This window comes from Esox lucius, chromosome 18 (assembly GCF_011004845.1).
Source record: "Esox lucius isolate fEsoLuc1 chromosome 18, fEsoLuc1.pri, whole genome shotgun sequence".
In the NCBI taxonomy this organism is placed as follows: domain Eukaryota; kingdom Metazoa; phylum Chordata; class Actinopteri; order Esociformes; family Esocidae; genus Esox; species Esox lucius.
In genome coordinates, this window is record NC_047586.1 from 356,198 (window position 1) to 375,087 (window position 18,890).

At 40.9% G+C, this 18,890-nt stretch overlaps 1 protein-coding gene across 1 annotated transcript; it reads right to left on the reverse strand.

Annotated features, from left to right (window-relative positions):
* Window positions 1-2,261: 2,261 nt before the first annotated feature.
* batf (basic leucine zipper transcription factor, ATF-like) lies at window positions 2,262-9,026 on the reverse strand. The gene is made up of 3 exons (XM_010864205.4): window positions 8,679-9,026; window positions 7,522-7,626; window positions 2,262-3,853 (listed from the first exon to the last, which is right to left on the reverse strand). Exons 1-3 carry the CDS (start codon window positions 8,748-8,750, stop codon window positions 3,620-3,622), a joined length of 411 nt encoding a protein of 136 aa, XP_010862507.1. The 5' UTR covers window positions 8,751-9,026; the 3' UTR covers window positions 2,262-3,619.
* Window positions 9,027-18,890: the final 9,864 nt, after the last annotated feature.

Consider the following 18,890-nt stretch of genomic DNA (forward strand, 5'->3'; position numbering starts at 1 on the left):
CTTCACTGGTGGAACCCAACATGCAAACATCTGTTAACACACTGCGCCTCAGAAAGATACGAAACACTTGAGGCATTAGATTATTTTGTTTTAAATTGTTGAGATTGATAGCTTGAGACTCCGCCTTCTGAGATGTGCTCCACATTTTTAATAGAGTCTGCATAGTGTTTTGAAAGTATGAAGACATTTGTGTAATAGGAATTTTAGAAAAATATTTGGAAATTGAAATTATTTCCATCAACTGTAATTAGTTGTGTTTAATGTGTGAAGTTTTGCCTAATGTGAACAATTTGTAACATACTGTAACCGATTATTTTCAACACTTAATTTTGAAACATGTGTCTTGTTTGCTTGTGGATTAGTGTAGTGTAGACAGTTTAGACATTGTAAATGTTGTAAATGACTATTGTTGCTGGAAACGGCTGATGTTTAATGGAGTACTTACATTGGCATACAGAGGCCCATTATCAGCAACCACCAGTCCTCAGCCCACACACATTTATTAATTATTACAATTGTAATCTTAATATGTTCACCTGGCACAGCCAGAAGAGGACTGGTGTTGTGGACATTTCTCTAACCAATGTATTCTCACTGATTAAAGGACTGAGAGCCCCTTATTCAAATTAGAAAAGGAATGTGGGGGATCTGGTATTTGCCTAGGGGGCATCTATTGTCTGTCCAGATGCTGTAAGAACTCTTAGAATTGAAGAAGTTACCTATAGGGGGAAGGAGAGCTTGTCTTTGGGTGAAGCTTAGGTAGTAACATAAAGGGAATGTGTTTTATTGACACAGGACAGCATCTTACCACATTCATTTTCACTGTAATAAATACGGACTGTTCATGTATGGAGTCAGAGACTCCTCGTACGATTATGTTGGTAAGCGGTTGACGCGTCTCTCTTATTTGCAAATAATAATAACATGGTTAAATTGCGCCAAGAGAATTTTGTCTCTGTTTCTTACTCTTTTAAGAGTGTCTATCGATGGAATTGCCATCACACTGGTCACCCCTCTTAGCCTGGGTCCTCTCTAGGTTTCTTCCTAAATTTCGGCCTTCTTAGGGAGTTTTTCCTAGCCACTGAAAATTAACGCTACTGTTGTTTGCTCCTTGGGGTTTAAGGCCAGGTGTTTTGTAGAAGCACTTTGTGACATCTGCTTATTTAAAAAGGGCTTTATAAATACATTTGATTGATTGATTGAGTCCTGTGTTCCAATGGCATGTTGTGTTTGGTAATCCAAGTTAATCATTTCAAAAGACCAATTGATCATTTGAAAACCCTTTTGCAATTATGTTAGCAAAGCAGAAAACTCAAAATTGTCTTTCTATAATGTTCTAAGAGAATTTGTTTCTAAATGAATATATTCAACTACTTAATGAGCTCACGCTGAAATTATGTAATTTCTTCCTAATTATAATTGAATAACAATTGTCCAATGGTCAATTCTAGTTTAATGAGATAGTTGTTGGGCTCAAACCAAGGAAAATGGACGGCATTAATAAAGAATCTTCAAATATCTGTCAACGCAGGACAACAAAAATCTTAGTAAATTGCATTGGGGTGTGAACCATTTCATATATTATATTGTTCCTGGCAGTCTTTTCACAGACTTCTAAAATAATTTTGTTCCATTTCTCCTGATTGCCACAATATGTCCGAGAATTTCAGCTGAGAACCAAATGCTTTAATCATCTTTGTTAGACATGACTGCTTTCAAGACACTGATTTCATCAGGAATATTTTACCTGACAAGAGAGGTAAAGGTAATCCTTATCTCCCACAACCTGTTTTTCATTAACTTTACCAGGTTCTTAGTCAGAGACTCCAGCTGTCTCATTGGTTGTTTCCATGTCCTCCCCGCAGTTTTTTTTGAGCCATGAGTTAGTTGACTTGTCACTGGTTTCTTTAGTTAATCTATTGTTGGACAGGAAAGGGATTGTGGATTCCCCAAAAACTTTTTTGGACCCTTTAATTTAGATGTTAGCTTTTCAAGAACTTATATATGTACAAAGAAGTATACAATTTGAAATTCAAAAATCTGGGACAGACGAAAGTCAATATTTAGCATGCCCCTATTTTTTGGTGAACAGAAATATTTCATATTTTTCAAATCTTTGTATTTACAACCTGCACAGTAGGTGGCGACATGTACCTTTGGCAGACCGCCATTATAAGAAAAAAAGAAGACTGTGTCTGTTAGATTGTGTGATTAAGCATGTTTTCTAGTCTGAAATGAAAATCAATTGTCCATTCAGAATAAAAACATTTATTTAACATTTGTTAACAGTGTTTATAATGGGCAGAAACATTAATAAATCTATATTGGTTTAATTTAATAGATTTTTCTATTTATTCTATAGTGCATATCTTTTAGATATAAGGACAGTTAGCGATGTATTTGTGTTGTTGCATGGTTTCATGAGCTCCAGTCACAGGAACAATTATAATTTGGGTCTGAGGCTGAAAAAAAGCCCCTGGCCAATGTTATGTCAATGTTATAACATGCATATTCACTATCGACTGACCAGTACAGAGTAGGACAGAATATAATACAAATACAATTTTTCTCTGGAATTAAAATACAATAGATAGCATATTGGAAAATGTTTGAGGCTTGAGGCTTCCAGCCAGAATTCATGAAGCATTTCAAAACAATTTCTGCCTTTAAACGTATTTGACACATTTAAAGAGAACATTTAAAAATACATACTTTTAATACAATATTTATCAAAATCAGAATACTTCTTATGGTAAATTAAAGAGTGAAAGTCACGTCTCAGTGCAAGTTGAAAAACATTCAAATAGGAGCATACGATGCATACTGTACCTAACATTACTCACAGGTACACAGCGCCACCCAGTGACCATATAGATTAACAATGTACTGTACCTGTAGACCAAAACTATGATTTAGTTATCAAAGTTGTATTTACATGATGCAGAGAATACATTTGTTTGTATGAAACTATAAAAGCAGCATTGTTTGTTTTGGCGACAATATTTTCCACATCACTGAGTCAATTTGTTCCTTATTCCACCTCTTCACAAGCTTGTTATTTAATCCTGAGTATTTTTTGTAATATAAAGGATTTTACCTAATGTACACACATAAACAACTGTTGAAACTTTAGAAACAGTCATACAGTTCAGTGAAACATCAACAACTTAAGAAAACTACAGCGCAAATCTCAAAGAAAAGCCATTTGTATTCTACATGTCTTGTGGTATGAGAAGAACATTTTCATCATTCATCATCGTATAAATACAGTAAAAGATACATTTCCATAAAACATTGTTCTGGTGTCTTAGATAATGTTGATTTTCTGTCCTGTTGTAGAAAGAACTTCATGCATTGCCAAGGCTTCGATTCGTAAACTAGGAAATCATTCACTGCTTGTTCTTAGCTATTTCAAACACCAGTCTTTACTTGCTTCTCTACACATTCTGTGCAAGCTACCCTATGTGGTGCATGACTTTTGACTAAAACCCAGAGGGTCAAAGGTAGTTGAATATAAAAGGAATATGATGGGCATTTGCAATGCACTACTTTTTCAGCCACAACAAGGTCAGTGAACTTATTTAGCTTCTCTTCAGCACCACCTTTTGGTCAGAGATGGTCAGTGTTGGTAGTGCGACACAGCTATGCTGTGCTGGTGGTGGAAGGCGCCGTGATGCGGGGAAACAGGGTGGTGGTGGGGAGAGTAGAGAAGGTCAGGGGTCGTCTGAGAGGCCAGGCCAGTGCAGAGGGGTTCATGGGTAGTCAGGACAGAGGAGAGATACTTGGCCTCTTCTGTTAATCTCTTCACTTCCTTCCTCAGAGCTGCATTCTCCTTCTCAAGGTTCTCACTCTCCTGAAAACAAAGCATTAGGAACTAGATGGTTAGGCAGGAATTACATAAAATGGGTTATAACAGTAAATGAGCACATTAACAGACTATATGGGACTCTATCAAAGCATATTTAAAATTAATTTTTACCTTATTTTACTCAGTAAGTAGACAGAGAACATTGTTCACACACAATGATAACACACACACCCACACTCACTGGTACTAACGGTATGGTAACACATTCACTGGTACACACAAAAACTTGCAATACACACACAGACACACACACTAATACCAATGCACTTGCATACCCAGACATTCTTCTGTAATGTCCTTTGTTATAGTTCTTGTGTTATAGTGTTCTAGTATACTTATGAGCCATCCAAATTACAAATTTAATAAAGAATTAACTAAAATAAAAAATGATAAAATGTATCAGCATGATAATCAGTGCCTGAAATCTAAGCTCTGTGTGCTTGTGGGTGATGGTGGCCTTTTACTCCCATAGGTGTGGGAAACTAAACGGGTTAGACAGAAATGTTCCGCTTGTTGGTTCCTCTAAAGGTCGAGACAGAACCAGGGTATGAGGAGGGAAGATAACACCGTTTGGCCTTACTGTCAGAGACACGCCTGGGTAAACCCCAGACCTCACGTCACTGGGCTTCTCAACCCACAGGTCCTTTACCAGAAATGACAGACGCTTCTCCCTTCTGCCCACGGATTACTACTAAAGCTTATTTACACAGAAAAGAGAAAGAGAGACAGAATCTTCTGAACGAATACTAATCAGGAAACGGGTCACAGTGAGGGAAAATTCAACTTCCTGTTTATCAAGTGAGTTGAAGAAACCATAAAACCACAGAATACGCTGAGCCGACAGTACACCTACATGCTGGGTTTCCACACACAGGCCGTTGACCGTGACACTGAGCACAACCATCTGATGTTCAGAAGATGAGGGGACTGGGACTGTGTGAAAACAGATCTGAACATTTCTTAGCTTTTTCCTATCGATGATTAGTTATGGAACTTAATTACGCTTGTACTTTAACAAGGCTCTTGTTGGAGTTCTGGGTGCTGGGAGTCGATTTAATGGCTGTACCATTACTTTCAGCATTGCAGCCTCACAATATACTTGATGCTGCAGACATGGAAGCATTTCCCTCAGTGGCCAGTTTATTAGGTACCAGGATGGACCCCTCCAGAATACCTTGAATTTCATAGAGCAAGGATTCAACAAGGTTTGATTTTCAACAGGAATGTTGATTCATGCCGACGACTGGAAGTCGGTACAATCATGCTACTCATCCCAAATATACCCCCTTGCGTTGAACCCTGGGGACAGCTGAGAACCCTCAGACTGAACCTGCGGTCAAACTGGATTCCTGTGACATGGCACATGATCCAACAGGAAGTGAAGTGACCTGGAGGGATGAACCAGGACATGTTCAGATACGCTGTGGAATTCAAATTTTAGATTTTTTTTATCAAGAGATATTTTTGGTGCAACTATACCTAACTAATAGTGTAAATCATACTGTCAAAGCCTCAGATGAGAAATTAAGCTGCGTTGCTAATAGGATTGTTGTTAAGTGGGACAAAATTACCAAGGCAGGATTTGGCATAACAACAGACATTGTTGCAGACTGGGACAACATTACGGAGGCAGGATTTGGCATAACAACAGACTGTCAGTTGTTCATGGCCCACACTGGAGGCAGCAGGGTTTTGGTTTGGGGAAGCTTCTCTTAGAACATCTATTTATTTATATTCCTTTATTTATACTGAGAAATCGACTGAGACCAACATCTCTTTTAGAGCTGAGCCTTGTAAAACACAGCAATAAAAATACATTCAAACAGGAAATAAAAACTAAATAAAAAAAATCGCTATTGACAATAACAATATAATCTATAAGAAATTTAAAATGTCTTATAGACACTAAAACATTTAACTGAAGATTGCTCTGACTGGTTTTTGGGGCAAAATATTCAAAAGCAATTTTACCCAGTAAACAGATTTTCATCTAATCAATTCCCTGGTTAGATGTATTTCGTAGAAGCAAAACTTTCAACAAAGTAACCATTTAAGGTAGTAATATAGGTTCTGTGACCTAGAAAATAGCATATATTTGGTTTTATTTACATTTAGTACCAACCTACATTCCATGAGTGACTTTTGTAACAGTTGGAAATCAACGATTATTGCGATAGCATGTTGGTGACATCGTGTCTGTTGTTATGCCAAATCCTGCCTCCATAATGTTGTCCCACACTGCAAAGATCCTATATTGGTGACAGCATGTCTGTTGTGCGGGAAAAACCCAGGATGGCATCCATGTGCTAGATACTGAGACTGGCGATGCTTGAACCGACAATCAAACCACCCACAAAGTTGTTCTATCGAATAGTATCTGAATGCCTCTATGTATCCGTTTAACAGAGAGATGTATAAAACAAACCTGCCACTGAGTGTATATTAATATGTCAGATATATTGTTTTGTTCTGAAATCACCTGTCATGTGAATATACATTTAAATCAACATTCTGTGAAGAATGTTTTCTCAGCTGAATTTCTTCTAATGTACTCCTGCACACGGGTATATCTAACCTCTCCAGTGGCCATCAATGCTGCATTAGGCTGCTGCAATAAGAAATACATTGCTGTTCTGCACTAGTCTCTAGCAACCAACAGTAGTGAAAGTCAGTGACTAAAACCTTGATCCCAGCCAGCCAGCCAATGAAAAGAGACGTTGAAATGAAAGTGACTGCTTTTCACTTTGACTAAACCTACACTCACATGCCTTGCTACTGTTTCTTTCCATATGCCTGGCTGATCCATGCACAGAGCTGATCCCTGCACAGAGCTGATCCCTGCACAGAGCTGATCCCTGCACAGAGTTGATCCCTGCACAGAGCTGGTCCCTGCACAGAGCTTGTGTAAACCAGTGGATTGCTACAGGCCTATAACGACAGACAAAGCTTACAGATCAGGGAAGAAAAACAACCAGACTAAAAGCATTAAGATTCAGTGCAATAATCATTAGAGCGTCTCTAGGTTTTTGACGCCCACATGTGATAATGAACGCCAAGGCCTGGAGTAAAAACACACAGACTGAGATCTGGCCACAGTTAAGTCCCAAATGTCACCCTACTCCATATTGAATGCATGTCTATAGACCAGGTCTCCTAGGTGACAGAATCAGATGAGTGTTCTGTATACAGAAGGGGGAGGCCTTAAGAGAGTTGTTAATCTTGGTGACACAACCACATGGTCAGACAGCATGGTCCATAATGTCAAACACAGACCAATAGACCAACACAGACCAACACAGACCAATAGACCAACACAGACCAACACAAACCAATAGACCAACACAGACCAAGAAAAACCAACACAGACCTATAGACCAACACAGACAAACACAGGCCAATATACCAACACAGACCTATAGACCAACACAGACCAACACAGGCCAATAGACCAACACAGACCAAGAAAAACCAACACAGACCAATAGACCAACACAGACTAGATCTGTACCAATAGACAAACACAGACTAGATCTGTACGAGTAGATCTGTACAGACCAATAAAGACCAACACAGACCAGTAATTCTGACAGTAGCAGAGGTGTTCACCAGACAGTGTGATGTCTGGGTTGCATTGAGCGGAGAGTCATTCTCACCAGGTGTAGACTGTCAGCCTTCTGGGTCTGTCTCATCCTGCTCTTCTGGGCAGCAATGCGGTTCTTTTCCCTCCTCATCACTTTCTTTACATTGTCTGAGGAGCCCTGAGGAGAAATTAGTTTCTTTACATTGTCTGAGAAGCTCTGAGGAGAAATTAGTTTCTTTACATTGTCTGAGGAGCCCGGAGGAGAAATGAAAAGTCATCATCTGCCATTGCAGAGGGGACACCCTAACTGCCAAAATCGAATGAAGGAAACACCTTTGTGTCCCTCAGTTACATAAATACGCTTGATTATTTGTTTTATCAGTTAACCTGTTCCTGTGTACAATAGCTTACAGGAATGGGTGGAGTGTTTGAGTACCTCAAAGACGTTAAAAGTTTAACAGTTTGGAGAAAGTTCTAGGATGCGATGTGTCATTGGTGCATGGCTTGACTGACTCAGCTTTTCAAAAAAAGCTGAGTCATTCTCGTACTACAAAAACTGATTTTTGACATGAAACAAGGTGCGATCTGAGGGATGTGCTACCTAATGTGTCAGACCCACCCTGACCCAGCCCGACCCGTCCATTTCCAGCACAATCAGTACATCCAAGTGGAGTCAGCCCTTCATCTAACGGCTGATCCTTGATTATATGACCACACATTACAATAAAATAACATGAACATGTCCATCAGATGGATTCAGAGAAAACAAGCATAAGGGGAGAATTAGAATTGTCCTGAATGAGTGTGTGCATGAAAGACAAACAGATAAACAGAGAGAGGCACAGACAGACAGAGAGAGACAAGACAGAGACAGACAAACAGAGAGACAGAAAAAATATACAGAAAAAGAGAGACCATCAGACAGATGGTAAAGGAGAATACTCCCTCATAATCTGACACAGACCACATGCTGAGATGAATGAATACCTCTAAAATATGTTACTGAAAATGTGATTCAAATGCTCCCTCTATCACCTGTTGTTACAGTAGGCTGTTATACAAAGATATGACAGTGTCATCTTCCATGTCTAAGCCTTCCAATATTCACACTCGCATTACAACAACCGTGATAATAAAAAATACAAAAAGACAGAAAGAGAGAGGAAAGACAAAGGAAAGAGAGAGGAAAGAGGAAAATGGGAGCTACATGAGATGAGAGGGTACTCTTACCTGCCTGCTGCTGCCTGCTGGTGAAGGTGACTTGGTGTAACTGGAGTCGTTGCTGTCAGATCCGTGAGCCATAGCCAACCACGCCGCCCGAAATGGTTCACTTCTGCTTTCTGTTTGTGTCCGTATCGATGTGTAAGCCTGGGGTGTCCGTATCGATGTGTAAGCCTGGGGTGCGCAGCTGAAAGAGAGAGTGCTTAGATGACAGCTTGACTGATCTCTTAATGAGTAAGAAGTCTTCCTCTCCCTTATCTCTCTCCTCCCTTCCCCTCTTTCTCACTCCTTTATTAGATACACTCTTGCTCTCTATACAGCTCTCCCTCGCTCCCTCCTTCCTTCCTTCCCTCTATCTCTCTCTCTCTCTCTCTCTCTCTAACTCAACTCAGTGCCTAATTAGCAGCAGGCGTCTGATGTGGTTTCTGGTAAAAACGGGTAAGTGACACCAGACAGGAAGTCACATGACCTATGAAAACTTTACATAGCGGTGTTGACATATAGGGCCTTGACTCCCACCAAATAAACCCCACAGAAAGCCCGAGTTTATATTTACAATGTGAATTTCTGATTGTCAAAAAAGCACTTAACCCCCAGTTAAATACCAGGAGGTCCACTGGAGGATTGAGGCACAGCTCAAAAAATTTGAAACAATTCCATGTAAACAGCTTTTTCAATGTCAATTCCTTACATAATGGTTTCAGCGGGGACTGAGTGGCATTGAGACATTTTCACTGGAAATGTATCTCAAACAAAACTTTATAATTGCAAAGCTAAACAAACCATGGAAAACTTTAATGATTTCCACCCAAAAATGTATAACTGCGAAGTTAAACAAATCATAAAACAGTTGCACAATTTCCACAGGCATTTCTAGAAAACATATTTATGGCACAGACAGCTCTCCTGAACCCATCTTTACATGTGCAACGGTATTCAATTATATGTTTTTACACAATTTTCTGTGGAAATTATAGAAGGGATTTTTTTTTCCAGTCATTCTGATACCATGTCAACCATACACTGAGCCCAGTCTCAGATACACTGAGCCCAGTCTCAGATACACTGAGCCCAGGCTCAGATACACTGAGCCCAGGCTCAGATACACTGAGCCCAGGCTCAGATACACTGAGCCCAGTTTCAGATACACTGAGCCCAGTCTCAGATACACTGAGCCCAGTCTCAGATACACTGAGCCCAGTCTCAGATACACTGAGCTCAGGCTCAGATACACTGAGCCCAGGCTCAGATACACTGAGCCCAGGCTCAGATACACTGAGCCCAGGCTCAGATACACTGAGCTCAGGCTCAGATACACTGAGCCCAGTCTCAGATACACTGAGCCCAGGCTCAGATACACCGAGCTCAGGCTCAGATACACTTATACAACACGTTTTACAATAAGACATGACCCGATGGGCTATGAAGTGTTTTTCTAATCAAGTCAGATTGTTGAAGATTTCTTTTTAAAATTGGCTGGTGATTTCTGGAAATCTGATTAAAACAAGCTTGCAGTTGCACTCCTGTGTGAATGACAGGATGTCTGTAAGTTGGCAAATTGGTCTTAAAACCATTATTCCCTCTTCTGCAGCAGGTTAAAAAGTGTTGTGCGGCTACAGCTGACACTCTGAATCTGAGACCAGACTAACCCCTACTGGATCTGAGACCAGACTGACCCCTACTGACTGAGACCAGGCTAACCCCTACTGACTGAGACCAGGCTAACCCCTACTGGATCTCAGACCAGACTAACCCCTACTGGATCTGAGACCAGACCGACACCTACTGGATCTGATACCAGACTGACCCCTACTGGTTCTGAGACCAGGCTGACCCCTACTGAATCTGAGACCAGGCTAACACCTACTGGATCTGAGACCAGACTAACACCTACTGGTTCTGAGACCAGACTAACACCTACTGGTTCTGAGACCAGACTGACCCCTACTGAATCTGAGACCAGACTAACACCTACTGGATCTGAGACCAGACTAACACCTAATGGTTCTGAGACCAGGCTGACCCCTACTGATTCTGAGACCAGACTGACCCCTACTGGTTCTGAGACCAGGCTGACTCCTACTGGTTCTGAGACCAGACTGACCCCTACTGGTTCTAAGACTAGGCTGACCCCTACTGAATCTGAGACCAGGCTAACACCTACTGGATCTGAGACCAGACTAACACCTAATGGTTCTGAGACCAGGCTGACCCCTACTGAATCTGAGACCAGGCTGACCCCTACTGGATCTGAGAACAGGCTGACCCCTACTGGATCTGATACCAGGCTGACCCCTACTGGATCTGAGACCAGGCTGACCCCTACTGGATCTGAGACCAGACTAACACCTACTGGATCTGAGACCAGACTAACACCTAATGGTTCTGAGACCAGGCTGACCCCTACTGGATCTGAGACCAGACTGACCCCTACTGGATCTGAGAACAGGCTAACACCTAATGGTTCTGAGACCAGGCTGACCCCTACTGGATCTGAGACCAGACTGACCCCTACTGGATCTGAGAACAGGCTGACCCCTACTGGATCTGATACCAGGCTGACCCCTACTGGATCTGAGACCAGGCTGACCCCTACTGGATCTGATACCAGGCTAACAACAGACAAAACATATGTACCTATTATACTTTCATTTAGATTGAAACTCCCCACGGGTGACTGGGTCTCACACATTTGCAGATAGCTCAGGGGTTTCCGCCAGACTTCTCCAATGTGTGTGTGTGTGTGTGTACGGAGGGGGGGGGCAAGGTTGAGACCTAACAACCATCCATGTATGAAAGCACAACAGAGGTAGTGCATTAAGTGGATCTGGGGCCAGTTAGACCCAGTCTACCATCCTTACCACCTCCCACCATCTGAAAGTCCTCTCAGCCTTACTGGAAGGCCTAGCAGCACGCTAACTGGAAAACACCAACATGAAAGTCAGGACATTTTTGTAGGCAAATTTGGGATCTTTTTAATTTCAAATATTTGTAAGACGTTTGTGGTTAGGGTTGATGGTAAGAACTAGGTTGGGGAATGCAGCATATGTCTACTTCTGGGTTTCAGTGTTCCATTATATTTGTAAGATGTTACTTTAAGTTCCCATGCATATCATCTGACAGGGAAATATTTCTATACATTTCTATACCAGTGGCTGTGTGTAACCTGACATGGAAGGTTTAACTGAATACAGAAATATAACCTCTATTTATTATTGTTAATGTTTTTGTTTGTTGTTGTTGTTGATTTTGGTTGTTACTGTTTAACAAGGGTGTATTTGGTGGCATAAGATCAAGAAAATCTTTATATGCCAAGCAAAAATAAAAAATAAAAAAAGACCCAAACAGCTTCTGCTGGCTAGCAGTAGAACCTCCCACACAGAACCTGGTCCGCCCTGCAGGGATTCTGAAGGACTTGGCACCAACTGGACAAGATGAGTCCCAAATGGTTCCCTATTCCAGTTAGTGGTATAAGGCCCAGAGGACTCAAACTCATGTACTATATAGATAACAGGGTGGCAGTTGGGATGAAAGGCAGTTGCTTGAAATACTTTTCTGCTCTCCTAAACAAACAGACGTCTCATTTCTCCTATTTCTACAGTTAACTCCAAAAGTATTTGGAAAGTGAAAAGGTTTTGTTTCCATGATTCTGTATTCCCTTGATCATGTCTATGGGGTTAAAGCACAGTGTCAGCTTTAATTTTGATCCACATTGGATGAACTATTTACAAATTACAGTACATTTTCTGCATAGTCCCCCAATTTGACGGTGCCAAAAGTAATTGGACAGTTGGTTTCAGATCTGTTTTTTATTATGCAGATATGTTTGTATCATTAGGTCAAGAACAAAAAACAGTGTCTAGCCTTAATTCTAGGCTTTGCATTGGCATTTGGAGCCTTTGGCAGTTATTTTTCAACAGAAAGACCAAAGCATCAGTGCAATTGAAGCCCTTTGTGGGTTATGACAGGTTAATGTAGTGGTCATAACTATTATAAATTAACAATATTTGTCACAACAAGTCTATATATATATATATATATATATATATATATATATATATATGTCATCACAATGTTATAGCATGAATATAAGAGGTTAAGGCAAGTTATGCCCGCTGTTATTACATGTTACGACATGGTTAAACAACATCTCTCACAACATAAGGCCCATGCTAAAAGCTTCCACCTGAACATAAGGAGGTGCAAGATTAACAGCCTTTCCATCAACGTAAGGAGGTGCCAGGTTAAAAGCCTTTCCCTCAACATAAGGAGTTGCCAGATAAACAGTCTCTCCCTCAACATAAGGAGGTGCCAGGTAAATGGCCTTTCCATCAACCTAAGGAGGTTCCAGGTTAACAGATTCCACCTCAACATAAGGAGGTGCCAGGTTAAAAGCCTGACAATTGGTACATCCCCGAGGACCTGCACAAACCTCTACAGCTGTGCCTCTTCAATGTCTGGAGAATGATGACATTGGGTACATCCCCAAGGACCCCCACAAACCTCTACAGCTGCACCAGTAAGCATGCACTTTCAGGTTGCATCACTGCATCACTGCATGGTTGTAGATACACCCCCACAAGACTCTACTAATCTAAGCCCAGGTCCCGTTCCGTACATTTAATATTATTCATTATAATGTAAAAAAAAGATTGTAGACCTGCACTTCTACTATGTGATGCTCAGTGAGTGAGAGAAAATAATGCTGCACTGCCATCATATTTGGTTGTGGGAGGCGCCTCAGCTAACCATAACTAGATGAAAAATGTCAATACAAGTAAAATTTATCAACAGATCTTAACTGGGAAGACTGTGGTTTTAACAGAGAATCAAAACAGACTTAATGTCACACTCGTCCCAAGGCTCTGAATGACTTCTAACCCTAACCACATATGTTGGACACAGAGAGACGATTGATGGAGAAGATGAAGTGAGTGCGTGCTTGATAATGACATTTTCAACTGCAGATAGGAAATATGTTGACTTTTAACTTTAATAACATCAGTAAGGACTCCCCTTGGACTGTTTCTTTAATAACTTCAGTAAGGACTCCCCTTGGACTGTTTCTTTAATAACTTCAGTAAGGACTCCCCTTGGACTGTTTCTTTAATAACTTCAGTAAGGACTCCCCTTGGACTGTTTCTTTAATAACTTCTGTAAGGACTCCCCTTGGACTGTTTCTTTAATAACATCAGTAAGGACACTAGATTTACCTCAAAACAGTAACTTGACCACAGAGGAACATTCATTGTTGTCACTGTAAACCACTCCCATAAGTTAGCTTTGTGTCGTGGGGTTATTCTCCTGTAGGCCTCTAGTGTCAGTTGGCCTTGTGTTGTAATTCATGAAAAGGTAAGAACGTTTTTATTCTATGTGTAGATATGACACCATTAATACCTGAAGTATTTTAAACTGGTCACTAATTTGTACTTTGGAAGCTCCCAGTAAAAATAAGGGGAACACTGTTAGAATGCTGTTCAATGATCTTTGCTCAGAATTCAATTCTAATGTTCCCTCCAAACTCTTCATTAAGCACAGAGCACTGAACACACCTTCTGCAACTGAACATCAGACTTCCTGAAGGGCAAATCACAGGCAGAGGGTTGGCAACAACACCTCCTCCATACTGGGTCTCAACACCACAGGAGTGTCTTCTGACCCCAGCTGTACTCCTGTTCACCCACAGTTGCCTGGCTCAGTCCGACAATGACACAGCTGTAGGCCGGATAACCAACAGTGATGAGTAACCCCTCCCACCCTGTTGACCCCTCCCACCCTGCTGACCACTCCCACCCTGCTGACCCCTCCCACCCTGCTGACCCCTCCCACCCTGCTCACTGCTGACCTCTCCCACACCGCTGACCCCTCCCACCCAGCTCACTGCTGCGCCACTCCCACTCTGATGACCCCTCCCACCCTGCTGACCACTCCTACCTTGCTGACCCCCCCCAACCCGTTGACCTTTCCTACCATGCTGACCCCCCCCACCCTGTTGACCCCTCCCACCCGGTTGACTCCTAAAACCCTGTTGACCCTTCCCACCATGCTGACCCCTCCCACCCTGTTTACTTCTCCCACCCCTCCCACCCTGCTAACCCCTCCCACCCTGTAGACTCCTTCCACCCTGCTGACTCCTCCCACCCTGGTCAACAGCTGTTTAACATGTTTCTGTGAGGCACTGTTCCTCAATCTAGACACTAATATATTTGTCCTCTTGCTCAGTTGTGCACCGGGGCCTCCCCCTCTTCTTTCTATTCTGGTTAGAGTCAGATTGTGCTGTTCTGTAAAGAGTAGTACACAGAGTCAAAACTAGATCTTCAGTTTCTTGTAAATTTTTCGGATGGAATAGCCTTCCTTTCTCAGAACAAGAATAGGCTGATGAGTTTCAGAAGAAAGTTCTTGGTTTCTGTACAGTTGGAGCCTGTAAATGCACCCACAATTGCTAATGCTCCAGATACTCAACTACTCTAAAGAAGGCCAGTTTTATGAATCAGCATAACAGTTTTCTGCTGTGCTAATATAATTGCAAAATTGTTTTCTAATGATAACATAGCCTTTTTCAAATGATTAACTTTGATTAGCAAACACACCGTGGGGTCTGGTTAGTGATGGGACAGAGTTCAGCAGGGTTACAGTACATGGAAATAAACTGTTCCTGAGCCTGCTGGTGTGGGAACTAAAAGACCTGTAACGCCTGCCTGATGGTAGGACAGACAGTTTGTGGCATTTTCCATAACAAATCAGATGTTTCCTGCTACAATAGTCATTCATAACATTAACATTGGCTACACTGTATTTCAGAAAAATGTTATGTTATTTTAATGGGAAACAAATGTGCTTTAATTAAAAAAACAAGAACATTTTAAGTAACACCAAACATTTGAACGGTAGTGTACATCAGCTGTAAATCAATATACAGCTCCTGAGAAAATTAACCCTCCTATTATGTTGCGGGTCAATTTGACCCATTTCCACTTTTGCGTTGTCTAAAATACTAGTTAACCACAATTTTTTGCCATGAAATTACATGACTTTTCCTCATTTAGGGTCATGAACATAACTGCAAAATGTGGACACACTGATGTGTTGTGGAATGTCTGTGTAGATTTTGTATACAAACATGATGTTGTGGGTCATTTTGACCCGGAGGCTTTCATGTGTATATATATTTGCACAGGTGCAAAATAAAAAAAGTGTCTTTGATTTATTTTGTTTTGACTGGTCCTGGTTGCACTTATAGAATTGTGTTTGGGTGTTCCCAAGCTTCTCCTCAATGTGAGAGTACCAGGTCACTGACACAGACACTCAAAAATGACCTCCAAAAGATTTTCAATCAATGAAGTCTTATCACATATTCTGGACTTTGACAGTGAAAAATAAGAGGTTTCAGAGACAGAACATTTCAGAAATAGATGACAATGCTGTTGATGATCCAGATTTTGTCTTCAGTGAAGAGGATTCAGAGGAGGAGTCTGCCGTACCATCCCCTCCATCAGATGAGAGAGAGAGCATGCAACAACCATCATCAAGAGAAGAGAAGATATGGAAGTCTAAAGATGGTCATATTGAATGGTCACCGTCACCACAACGAAGTCAAGGTAGACTCAGCTTCCAATGTAATAAATATGGTTCCAGGACCTACACGATTTGCTGTCACTTGAGTCGATTACATACAATCAGCTTTTGAGCTCTTTTTACCCCTAGCAATAGAGAAGATTGTACTGGACATGACCAACTTGGAGGGGAGTCGTGTGTTTCAAGAGAACTGGAAGCCACTGGATCGGATCATTCCTCTAAATTAGCTTTCTCTGAAAACGCAACTGTTGTTTCATACTGCCCAACGAAGAACAAGAATGTTCTTGTAATGAGCACAATGCACAAAGATGCATCGCTGAGCGCAAGAGAGGACATCAAGCCACAAATCATACTGGACTACAATTCCACCAAAGGAGGAGTTGACAATTTGGATAAAGTCACAGCAACATATAGTTGTCAGCGCATGACTGCCTGCTGGTCTTTGGTGATTTTCTACAACATTGTGGATGTGTCTGCTTACAATGCCTATGTCCTGTGGACTGAAATCAACCAGCAATGAAATGGTGGCAAATTGTACTGACGACGGCTTTTCCTAGAGGAGCTTGGCAAAGCTCTCATCACTCCCAAGATCCAGAGGAGAGTCCGGCCTCCTCGGTCAACAGCAGCTGCATCTGCCATCCAGAAAGTTCTAGCTGGACCATCAAGACATGCCTCCAATCAACCAGAAATGGATCCAGTGGATACAGGCAGTGGCAAGAAACGGAAAAGATGCCAGCTCTGCCCCCCTCGACAAGACAGTAAAACAAGCACCACTTGGGTAGAATGCAATAAATACATCTGCAGAAAGCACACACACACATATTGTGTTCAACATGTGGAGAGAAAGACTGAAGGGATAATATTGACCAATAGGGGGGGAAAAGCCTACTTGGGGAAACTGAAAAATCTTGTTTGTGAGAAAGGAAATATGTTTAACAAATAGTTCATAAATATTTTTTTTTTAATTAAATGTCTTGTATTTCTACTTTCTGAAATTTCTGATAAGACAAAATAAAGTTGTTGCTGTATTTACTTAATTATTTGACTGTCTTGAGTGTGTTTAAACTGTGCGGGTCAATTTGACCCATAACATAATGGATGTAATTTTTTTTTAGCATAATAGGAGGGTTAAGAGAGCACTGCAACTTTTTCTTTCCTTTCCAAAAAAGTCAAAAAGGAAGGTTTTGAGTGAGGAATAGAGACCACTGCAAATTGAACGCTTCTGTTCCTCACTCAAAACTTTCCTTTTCAACTTTTTTGGAAAGGAAAGAAAAAGTTGCAGCGGTCTCTTAATTTTTTCCGAAGCGGCATGTTACTATATACTCCCTGCTCCATTATCTTATATAGTTAGTAGGTGATCTGAAGAGGGCTGTGCACAGGAGACTTTTGCAAAGAAGAGTGGGCCAATATTGCCACGTCAAGATGTGCCATGCTAATATACTTCTACCCAAAAAGACTGAGTGCTGTAATAAAATCAAAAGGTGCTTCAACAAAGTTTGAGTTTAAGGTTGTGCACACTTATACAACCAGGTTATTGTAAGGTTTTTATTTTTCATTTCCCCCCCTCAAAAAAATGTCATTCCCCCCCCTCAGGTTGTTTTTCAATTGAATTGTTCACATTTATGTCACATATATGTCACAAAAGTGGAAAAAGTTCTGACATGATTTATCTTTGTTTCGTTCTTTTACATCACAAAATTCTGGCATTTTAACAGGGGTGTGCAGACTTTTTATATCCACTTTATCAGTATCCCTCATGCATTTAGTTTTGTTTGGAAGTGTCTGCTGTCCATAAAAATAAATCAGTGTAACATGATTTTTAGAACTGGTACCAGGTCAGTTGGCAGATCTAATGGGATGTATAATACCAACCACACGTGTGGTTCCTTTGATTGTAAAGTGATAGTTTTTGTTGTGATTAATTTCACAGATAACCGATTTTAATAATTGCTACTACAGACCTATTGATGGTAGTGGACACACTTCCATGGTACTTTCATGGTATTTTGGTCTCTACAATGGCAGGAAAATCCCATGGTGTTTTTTAACCAGTACCATGGCAGTACAATGAAAAGCATTGGTCTCTATATAGTATGGTAGGAAAATAACGTAATATGTGCATCATAGTACAACTGGAAAAATTCCTTGGTTGTATAAAATTAAACAAATACCTAGGTTATACATATATTCATTTTTGGACACTTCCATGGCCTGAAATTACTATGGTATTTTGTCATGTACTCCCATGGTATTTTCCTAATATATTACCATAGTAGAAAGCAAAAACCATCATAAAGTACCTTTGTGGGTTTTTTTTCTACTTCCATGGTAGATTAGTGTAATTGAAAAGAGGCCTTTACAACATTAAAGTGACACTGGAAGATTTAGAATAACATGATTTACAACCCGACACCAGCTAGACAACCTAACCAAGCCACCAGGTCCGCACGTTGAGGTCTACGGACTGTGTAGGTAAACTTGAACCAGGATTTGTTGACCTAGCCAATGTTTTCCCACTCCTCACATGTTTTACATTTGTAGTTCTATGTTCTGAGATGCACATCACTGTTGTACTGTAACATTGTGTGCTACATTTGACCTTGTTTGGTTGATTCTTACTCTTCTAATTTTATTTATCTCATTGAC